The following is an 18114-nucleotide window of genomic DNA, read 5'->3' on the forward strand; positions in this document are numbered from 1 at the left end:
GGGGGGGCTTCGAAGGGCACGTTGGCAAATCCGTGAAAGAAGCGTCCCTCTGCGCTGCCGCCAACTGATTTTTAAATGACCTTTAATTAAAGGTTTCAGCCGTACGGAGGGCGGGAGGCGAGTCCCGGGAAGGTACCGCCCTGGGTTGCTTTGCCTCGTAGGAAGTTCCGCGCTGCCTTCACTGGCGGCAGGACAGGGAGCTGGGCAGGGTCTGGGCTGAGCCCCGGGTGGGTCCCACACCCCTCAGGGGACACGTGGCACCCCCTGCTGAGCCGCCACACACAGAAAAAGCAAAGCTAAATAAACCTCGTTCCTGCCCGCTCCAGCGTCCTGAGTACTCGGGAGACTGAGCACTCTGCATTCAAAAAGAAACAAAAAGCAACCCCAGCTTCGGTTTCATGTTTCACAAAACGTAATTCCACACAGTGCCACATTCGTAAGAAGTGCAAGCCTATTTGATTCTAAAGGGAATCTGTTTGCCCTTCGAGAAAGTGCTGTGGGAGGCCTGCGTGTTTCCTGCACTGCAGATCGAGCCCCGTGACTGCATCTTCACGTGTTTCAGCCTTACGCCTGCTGTCAGGAACACAATTTCCTGCCTTTACTGCACTTGCTTTCAGCACCACACTGGTTTGGCACTGGGGCCAAACCTCATGATGAACGACGTGTGTCAAACACGGGAAATCAGTGCCCAATCTACTACGGAAATAACAAGGTTCTTCTCTCAAAGCACAGCACTCTCAGCCTGAGGAACTGCCCCAGAAAGAAACGAAAAATGCAAAGATTAAGCATTAATAGGTATAGTCTTAGCTGAGTAGAAGATTAAAAATAACATTTTGGAAGCATAGTCATGGAGAAATGTGATGTGTTGTAAGAAAGGAGGAAATTTGATACATTATTTAACAAATAGTTTTCAAACACTCAAGCAATATTACTCTAAAATAACCTTTAGAATACATTACTACTACTGCAAGATTCCATTCATTCCTTTTGCAATCTTTAATCTTGTAAGTGCACCTAATATTTATACTCCAATTTTTATATACTCCGTTGTATTTGGATACTGGTAAAAGGCTCATAATCCCCAGATAAATTATTATTGCTTCACTTCTGATGTGTGGACTAATTCCTGATAGGTCTGAATCTGAGCTTCAGTGCTGTTGTCTGTCAAAACACACTTTACAACAGAAAGGCCATACTTAAAGCTTGGATGTGGGCTACGGACCAACCAAAACTACAAGGTGACTGCTCAGAGCAAGCACAGCTTGACTAATTTATGATGAAAACCCAAGGAAAAGAGAAACAACAACTTGCTGCCTCAGGGTGAGTATATTTCACTAGAAGCAAACTCAGACTGCTTTTTTCCTAACAGGATAGAACAACTTTTGCATGTATTGTTTTGACAAGTAATAAAATTGTCAATCAAAACTCAAAGTTTTGTTTAAGCCAGAATGAAAATCTGGTTTAGCTGTTAATCTATATATTATTAAGCATTCATCACAAAAAAAAAAAAAAGTTTTATCTCTTAATCCAATAATAAAAAGGTATGTAAACCCTGCTAAATACATTAGGCCAACAATTGCTTCAATGTTCAATGCAAATGTGTAAGGGGAAATCCCTGGTGCAGCAGGACAGCTGAAAATGGCAGTTTTTTAAACCTCCTCCCAAGTCTTTCCTGCTTTTTTTCTTGCAAATAATTGACTCACCCAGTTAAAAGCCACATCATGTATGAAGAGAGAAAAATAACTATTTTCCAAGTTAGAGTTGTATGATGTACTAGAGTTGCATTAAAACAATTTGCTGACAGAAAGAAGGAAGGTGTGTTCCAAAGTTTACAAGCATTCACTGCCCCCTAACTCCAGACCACAGCAGGAAGGGTTGGAGACAAGCATATTTTCATTTCTCCCAAGAAGAGTACAGTTCTTTTTTGTAACAGAAATAATGAGCCCATTAATTGCATTCCTGGCCCTCTAAAACTACTTAAAGCATCTCAACATTTTGTTTTGCAAAATTTGAAGACAATCCACTTGCTTGGGTTCAAATTCAACTAAACTTGTACATAACAGGGATTCTGTGTGCTTGAATTGTTTCTCTTATGTCATCTTTATTTGATATCCGGGTCCAGTGAGAAAGAATTCCACCTACTTTCTTTCAATTAGTTTTCAAAGATCTTGAGCTTAATCATTAACTTATAGTTTTATTCCTCTTTATTTAATTCCCAGCAGGAAATGAAAAAGCTAATTTTCCAACTTCAGGCTTTCTATCAGAAGTTGGTATAACTCAAATGATGGGCAGCATTGCTTTATTTTCAAGCACGGGTTAAACACGTTTGGAATGGGAAGCTTACAGGAAGGTAGTTTCTTATTTGAGACTTGGGGTCATTTAAGGACCTGCTAATTCTTATCAGGCCATTTTGTAATGGACTTAAGTCTTATTAAACTGTCAAGTAAGATTAGACTTCACCTTTAGTTACAGAAGGCAATTCAGTGATCAGAACAGATTTCATGAGCTAAAATATAAGGTATTTTTACATGAAAATACTTGTGGTGACATGAAGAAAATATATTACTATCACTACAAAGAAGAACTTTTTGCAACTAGGTTTTCGGGTTTTCTGCCCATTTCCACACTGCTGGAAGCAGCCTATTCCATAAACTGGCCAGGGTGCTAGGAGAGGAAGAATAAAATTGGCTTAATTTTCACATTTTTTCTCCTACTTTGACAGTGAGATTTTTTGGCAGGCTACTCAATACAGACAAGTATTCAATATGTGCAACATTTTGGGTTGTCGGGCTTTTTGTGTTTGGATTGTTGTTTGTTGTGTTTTTTTTAAATCAAGTAGGTCCATACAAACCCCTGATGGGACTGGCTTAATTTTAAGATTGGCCTTGCAGACCTTGCTGAAGGTCACTGTGTTGTTGCTCTTGATTTCTAACTCACCATAGCTAGTCAGTTCAGTTGCAGAGAACAACCCCAGGTAACACAAATACTGAACTTCTATTAAAAAAACCCCACAACTTCAGTAGTACCAAGATCAGAAACCACATTCTTGCCACAGGAACTCTGAAGATCAGCATCATTTGCAGAGCTTCCAGATTACTCTATCATTATGGTTCTTTGCCTCGAGTGGTTGCATTCTAACAGCAGCATTTTTTAAAATCACTGTAGGTATTGAAGATCAGCATCATTTTCAGAGCTTCCAGATTACTCTATCATTATGCCTTGTTCTTTGCCTCGAGTGGTTGCATTCTAAACAGCAGCATTTTTTAAAATCACTGTAGGTATGTTCTGCTTTATGCTTAGTCACATTTTTCCACCCCTCAGTTCAACTCAGTCTTCAACATCTGTCTACAGGCATTGTAACCCTTAATTTCCCTCTTCAGGTAGAGCATCTGAAAGAAAGGAGCAGTCACCAACACCTCTTGTGAATCGAATCCAAATGCCAGCCACATTCATTGGTTCGGTGGATTCAAGAAAATACATATGCTTGCAGATGATACTTGACCCTAGACTGTCATGGCCTCTCCTCCCACAGAGATTTCTATAACAAAAGACAAGGCTTGCATTCTTCAAAGTTTAACATTCATAAAGCAAAACTGTGCTGCTGAGAACCTAACTTCAGTGAACTTGGGAAGCAAAGGCTGTGAAGGAACCTTCACATTCCAGTTATAAGCTGTTGGCTCTGCCCTCTGGCTCAGCAAAACACAACCAACAGCTTCCCAAATAGCCTGATGCAGTTAAAGAAAATAACCGAGGTGACAACCTGCTCTGTGACAGGGATGTAGATTTTTACAAGAAACCAGGAAGCAGCTTGTCTTGCACAAGAAAATTTGTTTGGAGAGCTCTTGCATAAGACAGGGACATATGCTAGTTTCCCACATTACTTACTCACCCCAGGAAGGAAGGATTTGGTCCCAAGCAGACCCTTGTAACAGCAACAGCCTCCAGAAGGCCTATCGCCTCTCACACTTTGGGCACTGCCTCAGCTGGGTAAGGCTTGGGAAGTGCCAAACTGGCATTCCAAAACCAGAGGAATTGCTCTGCATGTTTCTGAACTCCAGCAGTGAAGAAGGATACCAGTGAAGAACCAGGTCACAGGTGGTCAAATACAAATTCAACATGTGACACTGAACACTGGGACAGTGACACTGCCCCGTGAGAAGTGTCAGACAGGGACACCATGGTTTCAGCTTTGAACACGTGGCAACTTGTAAGAAAAAGAAAATCCAAGGATCTCCAGTTATCAGCATGACATCAAGACAAATGAACAGTGAAGGAAGAATTTACAAATTTGACCTCATATTCAGAGCTCTTTTAAGTATTTTAAGCTCCTCAGGCACACTGTCTGTCAGGCACATTGCTTGACAAGTATTTACTGCTACAGGCTCTGAGAGAAAAAGCTTAATTGTAACAGAAACCAGTCATTCTCATCCAGGTGCACCTCATTAAAAAGACCAAAGAAAGCTCTAAGTCAGTAAGGCATCAAAAAATATTTTAAGACAGAAAAGTACTTCTTTTTAAATTTTGAACACAGCCCAAAAACCTGGCATTTCCTGCTTGGAAAAAAATAGAGATTTTGAATGAATCAGAATGTATTTGCATTTCAAGTGACAAACACAATGTTTAAAAGTAAAAATATTTTAATAACCAGTAATTGGGATATGTCCCCTTACTACATTTTGGACCAGCAACTACTCTGCAGATGAAAGCCAATTAAAGACTTTGTGCGAGTTTTCTGCCTTGCAATATACAAAGGTACATACCCTTCTTCTAGAATTCCAGCAATACAGATACAATACTAAATAAAACTTTAACATCCTTTGAGTATTTGAAGTCCTGTGCTGCCACACTGTACTATGAAAACAAATTATTATATGGAGTTACAGAAAACTAACACACTGGAAACACTGCCTCATTCCACAGTTTATACAGACTTACATACTTAAACTGCTAGCTTAAGAAGATTAAACAAGTAGTTCAGTAAAAATGGTCATATGTTTATGGGATAAATAGTGTTGTTTAAACCTAACTATAGATTAAGCTATTGGGCCATGAGTAAGCAACTTTTTGTACCAAATATGCAGTTCCAGCAATACAACTCACTTAAACTGCATTTGCATTCAACGAGAATACATCTTTTCATCCAGATGGAAATAAATGTATGATCAAGAACAAAATAAAATCTCTTATTAAATGGTTTGCAGAATTTATTAGGTCTTTTTCCATATACTCAATACTTTGTCAAGCTAGTTGCATATAAAGTGATCTCCACCATATACATTACAATTTCTGTGCACCATCTAAAACCAAAAAAAGTCACCAAAATGTAGTATTTTACTTTTAACTTTGAATTAACCTAAAAGTGAACCCTTCTGTAATTTAAGACACTAACCTGCACATTCCCTCTAACTGCAATACTTAAGTTAGGTTTCACAGCAAGATCAACCTGCATTTCAATGAAAAGAGGTTACTGCCATCTCAACTTTTGAATTTCTATAGTTTACCATCTTCACACTGCAAAAAAGTTAGTGTGGCATCTACTCAAAATAAGGAAAAATATATGACAATTCCTTTACAACAAAGCCTGTTTAGAATACACATGCCTCAAGAAAATTAGAAAACTCCTCCAGTAAAAAGATTACACCCAAATTTGTGAATGAAATAACATTTTAGCTTCTTCTGGAGTAATGCTTGGAGCTGCTCATGAAAAGCAAAACCTGCACCCACAACAGGTAAACTAGTACTGGATATGACTTAAAGAAAAGAACATCAGAAAAAAAACAGATTTTACCTGCAATAAACATTTCCCAATTTAGAACAAACTTTAAAAGAGACTCACGGAAATAACTAACAAATAGGTTTTCTGATACCTTCATAGGATGATATTTTACTGGCCAGGCACATATATTGTAAATATGCAAAGAATCCAGAGTGCCAAAATTTACACAGCATTTAAAAGGATTTAACATAACAGAGGTGGGTAGGACACAGGAAAAATATTTAACAACTTATATAAATATATTAAAATCTCAGCAAGAAATGTAAAAGCCCATGCACACAAGACAGTAAATTGAAAAAAACATTTAAGACATGACTTTTCCTTTCAATAGCACTGACACCTGAATTCCAGAAAGTTAACAATTTATAGTTATCTCATAACAGTCTTTCTCCACACAATCTGTATGTCCTGAATCACAATGACATTACATAGCACATGAGCAAGCAGCAGATGCATCAAGGGAACAGGAGCTATATGCATTGTGTGGCCTGCCTGGTTCCAGGCAAGTATCAGAAATATTGTTTCTGATGTAGGCAGAGATACAATCGATATAGCTAATTGTATACCCGTCATTTTCAACAGTTAATCCACAGTATGGGAAAGAGAGCTTTAGATAAAATTATGTACCCAGTCTCAGAAGTGACAGAAGCAGAGATTTTGTCTTTCAAAAACTGGGTCCATTCTGGACTGGCCTTGATGCACATGCAGAATACTTGTTTTCAGAATGCAAGATTAATTGGGAATGTCTGCACTAGTGTTTCGATTTCCGTATTTGTGATGGATGATGAGCAATACAACTCCTAAGAAGAAGCATATGGACCCAACAGTGATGTATGCAATTCCCAGAAAGGGATTTTTGCCTCCCATCCATGAGATGGTGCTTAGAATCATTCTCTTTCGTCCATCAAAACTGTGTACAGGATAATCTGAAAAACATATAGGAAAACAAGAGGCACATTTCCAAACCCTGCTTTTTGTAGCTAGGTACACTAAATTTTCAGTATCCTTTCACTCAGGTTCCAAATACAAACTGCCTTTTTTGAATATTGGAAGTGCAAATATGAAAAATTTAGCTGTTCTTCTAGGCTAAAACTAATCTGGGCACTGACAGCTACTCCAAGAAAATTGCCACTTCAGAAGATGCTAACCTCTCCTTAAGGAAATAGTAAATGCATAATTTTTTGCATTTTTGAAAGCAGCTTCAATAAAATGAGGGAAATCTAAACTTTAACTTAGGAGAATGCTGCAGCACATAACTAAATGATTGTTAAGTGCTTCCAAATTGTTAGGCTTCAGTAACTATGACAACTATCCTGCTCTAGTCTCCTGCACTTCTGCCTAATCTTTGATTTGTCTAAAATAGAATGATAGGATCCCCCCACCCAATACACAGCTCTGGCATTTCTGTTACCTCCAAAGTCAGTCTGCCTTTGATTACATACTGTCATTACAATCTGAAGTTGTCAAATTTCTAGGCTACCAACTACCTCTCTCCTTTAATTTTTCCCGTGCTTCCCTGAATTCCTTTAGACCCAAGCAATCTGATTTCCCTCTTGCTATGAAGCTACTTACTTCGTTTTACACACAGATTTGAGTAATTGCACAGCAGAGCAGGCTTCTCTGGAGCAAGTCTACAAGTAGAGAGCATTCTGACTAAAATACAAGGAGTCACAAACGGACCCAAAGCAGGCCTCAAACTCCTGAATTAATTAATTCCTGCACCCATGAGAAATGCCTCTCCCAGATATTCAATGTCCTACAGTGTTAAAACAGCAATTAAGAGTTCATAGGAACGCACAGGAAGGCATCAAAGAATTAGGAGTCCATCTGCTGATGAGTAAAAATGCACACTGCCAACTGGCCACATGACCAAACCAACCTAAGAGTAAATAAAGCATGTCTATTTATAGTATTTTGCAGAAACTAGAACCTGACTAACTGCAACTTAAGACCATTTAGCAGACTTCAAGGTTTATCAGCTCACCTGAAGGCTTAGCATCACCTGAACTGCAGTCAAGTACCTTCCTGGCAGCAAAAATGCAGGCAGTCTGCCCAAGCATTCTCAGCTAGAAATGCTGCCATCCGCAGACTTTAGACTCTATCCCACATGAGGACTGACCATAAACGTGACCAAGATGTGTGAGGAGAAAGTGAATGAGACTGACCACACAACTGCAAGAATTCAAGCTAAGTGTACAGAGCAGACACTATTGTCCTCCAAAATTTGCCTACTGGGTAAATTTTACACTGAAATCTTCTCTAGGATTAACATCTCCATTATCTCCTCACAAAGTCCTCCTCTAAAGAGTTTATTATTTTTTTAACTGAACTGAATGTTTCCATACTAGTTATATTTCTTAACTTTATATTAATGCAGCTTTATATGTACTACAAAATAACTTAAGAATGTTATGATTAAAACTGCACTTACATTAAAGACTGTAAGTATAACCCAGTCGTTCTATCTATGCAGCTTAAAAACTGGACTGGATTTCATGTTCTAACAGGCCACACACAAGTTACTTCTGTACAGCCTTGCACAGAAGTACAAAATGGTAATTATTCCACCCTACTGTCACTACCAGTTTTCAACCACACCTCACTACCTCTTTTTTTCAGAGACAGCAAGTAAAAATGCCAGTTTGATTTGAACTTGCGCAAATATACGCCCATGTAATCCTAGGACCCTTAGATGCTTTCAAAGGCTTTCAAAGGATACTGTATGTGATATTCAGAGAGTATGTTCCAGCCTGCAAGGTAGGCTGCAAATTATTCTTCCTTTCAATGAGACGATACAGCTTGCGAAACGTCGGCAGAGCAGCTGTGCGCATCCACACAATGAAGTCTTCATTGATAAAGCCATTGTTGTCAGGCTCTGAGTCCAGCATATACACTGGCTTGGGCCAGTTTATAGGCTTTGTTGTGCCTAGGATGAAACACAATAACAACAAAGCATTTCACATACAGGACTAAGTTAACACACTGGCTCATCAAAATTCATTCTAATACTACAAAAAATATTACCTTCTCAACAGTACAAACAGACAGGTTGGCTCACTACTGTTGGAAGACACCGAGCTGTTCAAGAACTGTCTATTTTGCAGCTTAAGCAGTAGTGCATATCCACTTATTGTCACTGTCCCTTTGTTTAAACAAATTTGCCTCCTCATCACATTTATATAGCTAGGACATCTTGGCTAAAAACATCACTGTACTTCACTGAGATAGTTCTCCTCTGCTGGGGAGAGTCTGACTACCACTTTCTGGACCACAAGTACTAGTCCAAGTACCAACCCTTGGGGAACACCACCTGTCACAGGTCTCCATCTGGACATCAAGCCATTAATCACCACTTCATGTGTGACCATCCAGCAAGTTCCTTACCCAACAAGCGGTAACATGTGGTTTGACGGTGACTAAGAAAGAAGCCCACATCAGGTGAAATCTGAAATTATTATACACCTTGCATAAACACAAACACACACACCTTAGAGCCCCGAGGAAGATTATTTTCAGACACTGGTAGCCAAAGAACACTTTCATTTACCAAACTGTAGTTGACCTAACAAATGAGAGACATCAAATACTTCTAGTAACAAAGTTTCCACAATCTACCAGTAGAAACATTTAAATGAAAACTCCAAAAGAAGAGTTTGATTAAATAATTGCAGGATTTCTTTTCAAGTTAAATCCAAGGATTATAGCAGTTGTACTGGCTTTGGCTGGGATAGAGTTAAATTTCTTGTTAGTACCTTGTATCCTGCTATGTTTTGGATTTGTGATGAAAAGAGTGTTGATTGCACACTGATGATTTATTTATAGCTGAGCAGAGCTTACACAGCCTCAAGGCCTTTCCTGCTTCCTTAGACTGCCCTGCCAATGAGTAGGACGGGGGAGCAAAAGAGGTTGGGAGGGGACACAGCTGGGAGAGGTGATCTCAAATGACCAAAGGGATATTCCATGCCATATGACATTGTGCTCAGTGATAAAACTTGGCAAGTAGAGGCAGGCAGGGGCTGCCACTGCTCAGGGACTTAGTTGATGGTGAGCAACTGTTTTATTTTGCATCGCTTTTCTTGGATTTTATTTTCCTCTCTTTGTTGTTTGTCTTTTGGAGGGTTTTTCGTTTTGGTTTGCTTTGGGTGTGGGTTTTTTGTTTGGTTGTGTTTTCCTTGCAACGTGTTTTTTTTTGTTATTAAACTATCTTTATCTTAACCCAGGAGCTTTCTCAGTTTTACCCTTCTGATTCTTTCCACCATACAGCCCTGGGCACAGTTAGTGAGCAACTGTGTGGTGCTTAGTTGACAGCCAGGGTTAAATCAAGACAGCAGTGCAGATATTTAGGTATTTCTCAGTATTCCAGGCGGAGGAAAAAAAGAAATCTAAGAAATTGGATTTTTTTTTTTTTTTAAATAATATTAAAGTAAATGTAAAACCCAAACACTTTCACATGAAATTTGCAGCTTTAATTATTTAAAGCCACAATATTTTTAATCAGTGTATTAACTAAAATGTGAGGTAAAAGTCACTGGAATAAAAATGTGTTTGAAGTGTTTTGTTCCTAAAATTTCTTTTTTTTTTTTTTTTACCTTGGAAAAGTGCAGTTAAATTATTTCCATCTCCTGTGGGGTTTCTGAACTTGACATTTTTATCTGTCCACCATGCAATGCCTTTTTTAATCAAAGGAATAGGAATCCTTGTGTTATTTTCAATGCGGTATAATTCCAAAGTATCTAGGGAAAAAATCAAATCAGAAAACCAGCTTGAGTAACTTTCATTAGACAGATGATCCTGATAAGCAGTGAAACAATTACCTCCAGGAGAAACAAAGCAAAAAACTGCACAAGGCATTTATGGCCTGCCCACCACATTCACAAGCTGTTCTGTAAGAATCAGTGTATATTAGATGGCAGCATATTATCCATGTATGATATATACGTCTACTCCACAGCAGTAACAGCTTCTCACAACAGGTATTTCCATCCTTAATAAACTATCAGATTAAATCAATTCTGATAGCAGTTTTTCCCAATCCAACACAAGATACTTTTTATTCTGAACAATGAAAATGTGTTCAGTAAAATAAAAAAAAGCCCACGATAACAATTTGCAACACAGCACAAAACATACACTGCATCACAAAAACATTTAAGCATTAACTTCAGATTGATTTATCATACCATTAAACATGCTGTTGGCAATAGCTCCACAAGGAGCAATGGGCTTGTCCTCATTTGTGCGGTAAGGCTCACATTCCTTACTAGGATTCTAAGAGACAGGAAAAAAAGCAAATGAATCTTTGCTAGTTTATCCAACTAACCTGTTTTTTACTACAATACCTCAACAACACATCTTAAATGCACCACAAAAGCTTTTGACAAGTCAGGTTATTTACAAATACTTCAGCATTCAATAGATGCTAGCATGATTGATTTTCCCTTTACAAGCAGGAATAAAATCCAAATAAAACATTAATCCCATCATGGTCATACTAAAAATAAGGCCTTTCTTGAAAGCCATTAGAACTTTTTTCCTGTTATCTTTTAATAGAAACAGCTTTCCAACATGAAGTGCTCAAGTTTTCTTTTACTGAACCTTTTTTTTGGGGGTATGCATCAGCGTTATAGAAAATAAGACTATAAGAAAACAAATTAACAGGAAACACAAAAGGCTGCAAGGATACAACAGCACGCCACAAATATAAGCAGAAAAAGCTCTCCCCCAACCCCTGTGTCAGACACCAGATGCAACCTCCTGAAATTCTCTCCCCTATTTTGTAGTTTACCCGTAAAAACAGAGAACCATTCTTGCTAGATCAAGGACCCAACTGTATTTCTACTCCTCATAATAATTAGGAAAAGGAGAAGCCTGGCCCTAAACATTACACAGTAGCTTGAACAGATTACACAGTACTGGTATTTTCCAACATCACCAGTGTTCAATACTGAAACAGATGCATTCAGCTGCAATATCCAAACCAAGTGCTAGATAACTGAATATTATTTTATACTGAAAACAAAAACTTCACAGTGAATTGATATAAATAGACTGAAGATAACAAGACCATTAAAACTATTCAAATTTGCAAAGTGACTGAAGAACTGCATTACTAGCTGCTTAACAGAACAACTGACACAGATGTGAAGGACCAGGTATTTCCTTACACAACAACTGACACAGAATTTTACAGTAGTTTATAGTTATTTTCTGTAAACAAAACATTAATTCCTTCTGGTTACCTTCTGTTACGCAAAAAAATCTAATTTCTCATTATTATTAAGCTAACCTCTCAGATAGTTAGTGATTTATGCAATAGTCAGAAGTTAGTAGCTGATTAATATCCAAGCATGAATACTTACAAGTAGTGAAGTGTTATCTCCATTGAGCTGGCTGTCATCTCGAGATTTGACATAACGACGATGATTTTGATAGAAGTTGGAAAGTCCATAATACATGAATACATTGCTCTACAAGAAGCAAGATGGGGCAAGAGGGGTTTTCATTCACACAAAGAATAGACCAACAGAACAAATGAACATACTACTTGTCATAAAGTTTAAATTTTAGCCTCTTAAACTCTGTGTTTACTTTACAGCAAGATTCATAAAGCAGCAGCCTCAAGCCTGTCTTCACACAGAATAGATAAGAGTACTATCCTAACAGAAACTGGCATCCTGAAGTCAAACAATATCAACATGCCACACGCTATCAGAATGGTATTCACCAGCTAATTCCTATCTTGTCCAATGTTACCCACATAAGCCTCATTATTTGCTTATTCATCAGAAAGCACCTCTCTGGCATTTCCAATACTTGTGGAACCGAGTTTTTTTAGATAATGCAGGAACAGCTGATCTACTTGCCAGCTGTAAGTAAATCAAAATGTGTAAATCGCAAGCATTCCATCTAACATTATACATTTCCAGATAAACAGAGGCATTAAAAACCATCTCATTCCTGCTACTGAAAAGGCACACAGGAATCAGATGCAAGTTCATAGGAAAACTAAAAGTAATCCTTTAAAACAGAAACAAAAAATACTTAAGTCATACAGATTTCCTATTGGTTATGAAATTAACCATATAAACTGTTCTAATTTCACTTTGCATACAGGGTAGTGTACCTCAAATGGATGTTCCAGTGTGAAATTGATGGTGCAAGTACAAGGCGGTGTGCTGTCCCAGGACACATTTAAACATTTGTTGCAAGGACTAGAAGGGTCCGTTCCTGTGTAGTCAATCTGTAACAGGAAAAAAAAAGTAATTAATTTACAATGCGAGAGTAAAGAAAATTCATTAATAAGCCAGAGTTGACATGGCATGTCATTTGCAATCTTACTACACCTTAACTCCAAAATCCCATTCAGGTCTATTTGATAATCCCAAGAGGTCCCTTCCAATCTAAATGATGTCGTCATTCTGTCTACATGCTCAATTTCAGCCTCAAACAAATTTAACACAGAGGTGGGAAATTACTACTGGGGGAAAACAAACCAAAGCACTAAACAAAAATACCAAATGAGCAAAACAAAAACATAAACCAAAAAGCAAAGAGCTCCACACAACACAGTGTTCCCAAACACACACACACACTGACAAGCAGATCTGAACTTCTATATGCTCTACAGAGAGGTTAAATTATTAAAAGTCTAGATATTTAATAAAAAAAGTTTGCATTAGAAAACTTGCTTTGCTGACCATATGTAGCCATTAATCAGAAGATTAAAAAAAAAAAAAAAGTAAAATAAAAACCTAACAAACAAAAAGATCACTTAACGCCTACAAACTCTTCCAAAATAGGGAAGATGAAGACACTCATATTGTTTTGCTGGAAATGGTAAAATGGTCTAGATGGACAAGAAAAATGATCAGTGTTAATCTGGCTTACACAGTATTATCTGACTTTAACAGCATAGCTCAAAAAAACCCAAAGTTTTTGAACTCTCCAAATCCAAGTCTACCTGCACAGTATGCAGAACATATCCTCAGCAGCTATGAGCTCACCCAAGTCCTATGGCAACTGAAGCTGCTTGACCACATGAGCTCTCTCTCATGCATAGCTCTGGCATGTGAATGGCAGGAAATAACTAATTTGGGCCCAGCAGGCTAGCTCGAGTGTAGCAGGAGAAAGCTTCATCTGCCTCTACACTTAGTGTGAACTTCTAGTTTAGAATTTAGACTCAGATCAGTAGAACATACCAAGTTACGGCAACAAACTGTTTAACAGCAGTACCATTTGAACTATGGCAACCAGTGTGTTTTATGAAAGGCTGCTGCAAACAGTTAGCCCAGACTTATGCCTGTAGTGAAAGACATCAAGAATTAGAGTGATTTATGCTCTGTCCTAATACCTGTATTAAGGGTAGCCAAAACAAACAGGCAGTTTCAAGGTTCAGGGAACACGGCAAGCTTATTTTCCTCTAGATCTTCTTCAAGGTCTCCCTTCTTGCGATTTCTTCAGCATCTATTAAGCTGCAACCTCAGCACTTTTCACAGTATCCGCTCTGCTGCCAGATTCTGGCAGATTAGACCTACACCTTAACGAGCTTTAGCTGAAAGGACTCAGCTTCAGAAGCAATTAGCCAGCAGAGAGAGAGAGGGTCACATCATCTTTGCTTCCTCTGCTGAACAAGATACTGAGTTTGTGCTGATCTAGAATTAGCACTACTGCGGCATTCCGGAACGGCTCTGCCGAGCTAGAGCAGCCAGCCCACCCACCGCTGCTGGCAGCAAACAGTGCGTCTCATTGGTTAAAGGCTGAGTGATGGCAAGGAGGTCCTGCTAAAGTAAGCTTAAGCATTTGCTTTAGAAGGAACTTAAACCTCCATATCCTGAGCTAGTTCTCCAGTATGTGAAGTTTCAGATCGCGAACAAATACTCCATGGTTGCAAACTATATAAAGAATTCACTTTTAAGAAGACAATTGACTAAATTCCGTGGAGCATGAAATTGACGCATATTGAAACAGAATCGTGCTTTTGACCACTGCTATCAGCTTCAATGCTCTCCAAGAGCTTTCCTGTACAGTAACTGCCAACACAAGTGGTTTTTTTTCCATCCACATTTACAAGTTACATTCAACAGAGAGCTTATTTAAAGGGACAGAGATATCTGTCCTCATCTCTTGACAAAATAACAAAACTGGAACTTGGAGAACTCCAAGACTGACTTTGAGGCCCAGAGCAAGAGTTTGCCTTTCCCAGCATGCTGTCCCCAGGAATTGATCATCAGCTGAGTATGACAAGCCCACACAGAGTGAGCCCTTCCCAGCAAGCTCTGATTTAAGGACACTGGGTATATCCAAATCCTGCACCAATGTCTTTTCAGGTTGTTGATTTACATTTTTGCATTGTATAGTAAGTTTTGCAGTATATAAATAACTATTGCATATACATATTCTCACAACCATTAATAACTTGTAGACTTCATACACTGTCACACATTTATTCTATCCTGCCTGGCCACTTCTTGTATAAAAGGCATCCCCTAACTCTGGCCCTATGTGCTGTCTCTCTCTAGATTTTATTCAGTTTCGTGTAATTTTTGAGATGGAGCTACTGGAACTGCACACAACACTGAAGAGGTACGCAATAAGTCATCTGCTCTCTTTCAGTTCTTCATTCCTAGTTACGCCTTAAAGTCTACTTGTTTTTTTTAATTGCAATCATGCATTTCACAGCAGCTGTCACACCACAAAGATCTCTTTCCTACACAATTAATGTTTTGGATATTTCTCAATTTTTATCACATTTTAATATGCTCTTTCAATGCTTATCCATTCTAAAAAATATAAAAATAATCAGGAAATGTAAAATGCATTTACCCTTTAACAATATGGGAAAAAGAGACATTTACACAGCTGCTTCTCATTTGCTAGCCAAATGAACTATTCTCATGATAGGCCCAAGATAAATGGGTGTTTATACCCTTTGATACTGTGAGAAAAAGCTACAGAACCAACAGAAAAACCCTGTAATTCTAGTACACTTAAGCATTGGAAATCTTCCACATTTTAATTCAAGAGACCTTATCAAGGAAATCAATGGAAAAGCTACATTTTTCTGCTCAGGCCTTGCACCTGCATGCAAACAGCACAGTTAACAAACACTAATGGCTGCAGTATCTAGTTTCAGGAAAGGGTTATTTGAACTGTACATAAATATGTATTTCAGGGGCATAAATCATACATCCTATTCAATTTCACTCCACTGGGTTTACAGGCAGCTATATATATACATACACACACAAAAGAATGCTATTCTCTAGGATGTGGGTGTCAATAACTACCTGTGCTTCCTCCCTCAACTACATTTTAAAAAGAGCTTAGTCACTGAACCTAGCTCCTTTGTGTCTTGTGTCCCAGAGCTAAATTCACAGCTATTTGAGAGTAACATTTGGAGGTTACAAACAAAAGCCAGCATACTAAATAAGCACATATCTCAGCTAAGCACTTAGGTGATAGCAGTGTCTTAAACTGCATCCCTCACTAGTGTTAGAGCCCAAATGTTGGTCTGTAAAATGCTTCATCTACATTTTGGTGCTGCAACTGTAAAGCCTTTAAGTTTTTGGGTTTGAGTTTTGGGGTTTTTTCCCCACAAAAATTCAGCTGCCTTTAAAGTGACGATCGCACTCATGAGATTTCCGCATTATAGCACCTGATAAAACCAACATGAGGATCAGAAAACAGAACCCAGTTTCTCCATTCTTACCTGCACACCCCAACTATTTGATCATGCACCCAAAAGTCAAGAACTCTGTCCCTCCTGTTCTCACAAAAGCCTAATGATCTGACCTGGGAGAGCTTCAAGTCAGGTGGATTATACAAGTTGGAACCCACACAGTAAAATAAATAAATGAACACAACCCTTTCTCATATTGAATATCTTGAAATTAGAAAGGGTGGAAGGCCAGCAGCTGCCAACTGGTTTCTAAATATAAACAGCTACTACTGCTTTACATATGCAATCTGATTGTGTAGTGAACACTGTCACACTCCCAGCTCACCTATGGATTTTCGTACTGCACATTAGGTGGGAACATCTAGTTTTTGGCTCCTAGTGGCATTTATTAGGAGCACACAACTGTGCTGCTAAGTGACAGCAGTATGTACAAATTCTGTATATGCATTACCTCCCTCCATTGAGCATCCCACTGAAAACACGTGATTGTATTTACCTTAAATATGACTATGACATGACAGTTTAAAAGTCTACAAGCTCATGACAACTTTGCAATGTTCTCTGAGACACCTGTGTCAATTTTCAGATGTTCTGCATACCCTCAAACCTTGACACAAGAAGGAGCTGCTTTTCAAAAACATGCTTATATACAACTTTTGGACACTGTAAAAATACTTGTTTTGCTGTGGTTTTTTTTTCACTTCAGCTTTTCTTCTTGACTGGCATTTTAGTTATTAACATAAAAGGAAAGTGAACCTTAAATTTATTTTATTATAACAATGTTTTCATTTTCCTGGAGGTAAGAAAATATGATACTATTCATTGTCTAACTCACGATTTCTATAGTTAATTTGACTTCATTGCCACACTGCTGTCTTGAACAAGACTTATTTGAAAGTGACAGCTTACTCTAACAACTAGAATTATCTGATCCTCTAAAATTCATATTCTCCAAAATAGCAATCGAACAGCCACACTTTTTTTCCCCTACAGTCAGTCTTGGTCACATTAGCTCACTGAAGTTAATCACAACTGCCAAGTTGCTTTTCAAGGTTGTTTCTAAGCCCTTTGGGTCGTTTCCTTACAACACAAAGTGATCCTGTTACCAAAAGGACCTAACTGTGATCTACATCTTAGGTTTTGGTTAATGCTCAGCAACTTTTAACAGAAGTGGTGTGGTTAATTTCCAGATGTAAACGACTCAAGTTTTTGTAAGTATAATTAGAAAAAGCCACACTCTTCGATCTTTGTTTCTAAGTTTACCCCAGTCTTCATAGAGTATCTAAAAGGTTAAATCATTAGGGCACATCAGAAATTACAGCCACAGAATCACACACCACAGAGTTCTGTCCTGAAACTGCAATTGCTTTGGAATATTTAAAGATACATAACCCCTTGCCAGAAGCCGTACCAGGGACGACGCACACACTTCCGTGTACTACTAAGAACAAAACTGTCACCGGGCTGATCAGATCCTGGAGTTAACTCCCTTGGAAGCTCCCTCAGAGGCACTGGCAAGGCTGACGGGGGGGCGGGGGGACGATCAATGCGGAAAACACCCTGCGAGATCAACGCCTACTCAGGGCAATTAATGGAGGGTTTGTCAGGGAGCACAAACGTTGCGGTGAATCGGCACGGCCCGGCGCCCGCTCACCAGACA

General features: G+C 38.6%; 1 protein-coding gene across 1 annotated transcript; it reads right to left on the reverse strand.

Moving 5' to 3' along the window:
* Positions 1–5937: 5937 nt before the first annotated feature.
* TMEM30A (transmembrane protein 30A) lies at positions 5938–14451 on the reverse strand. The gene is made up of 8 exons (XM_010003560.1): positions 14444–14451; positions 13559–13622; positions 12900–13016; positions 12136–12243; positions 10957–11044; positions 10366–10509; positions 8496–8702; positions 5938–6702 (listed from the first exon to the last, which is right to left on the reverse strand). The coding sequence occupies exons 1-8, from the start codon at positions 14449–14451 to the stop codon at positions 6509–6511; spliced, it is 930 nt and encodes a 309-aa protein (XP_010001862.1). The 3' UTR covers positions 5938–6508.
* Positions 14452–18114: the final 3663 nt, after the last annotated feature.

Source organism: Chaetura pelagica, unplaced genomic scaffold (assembly GCF_000747805.2).
Source record: "Chaetura pelagica isolate M959 unplaced genomic scaffold, ChaPel_1.0 scaffold150, whole genome shotgun sequence".
In the NCBI taxonomy this organism is placed as follows: domain Eukaryota; kingdom Metazoa; phylum Chordata; class Aves; order Apodiformes; family Apodidae; genus Chaetura; species Chaetura pelagica.

Bases quoted from the DNA above. Each gene is read 5' to 3' on its own strand.
- TMEM30A (XM_010003560.1), bottom strand. The intron at 13,017-13,558 runs GTAGGCGTTAAG...TTCCTGTTACAG, and splicing joins TCCCTATTTTGGAAGAGTTT to ATTGACTACACAGGAACGGA. The intron at 6,703-8,495 runs GTATCCTTTGAA...TATGTTTTTCAG, and splicing joins CTCTCTGAATATCACATACA to ATTATCCTGTACACAGTTTT.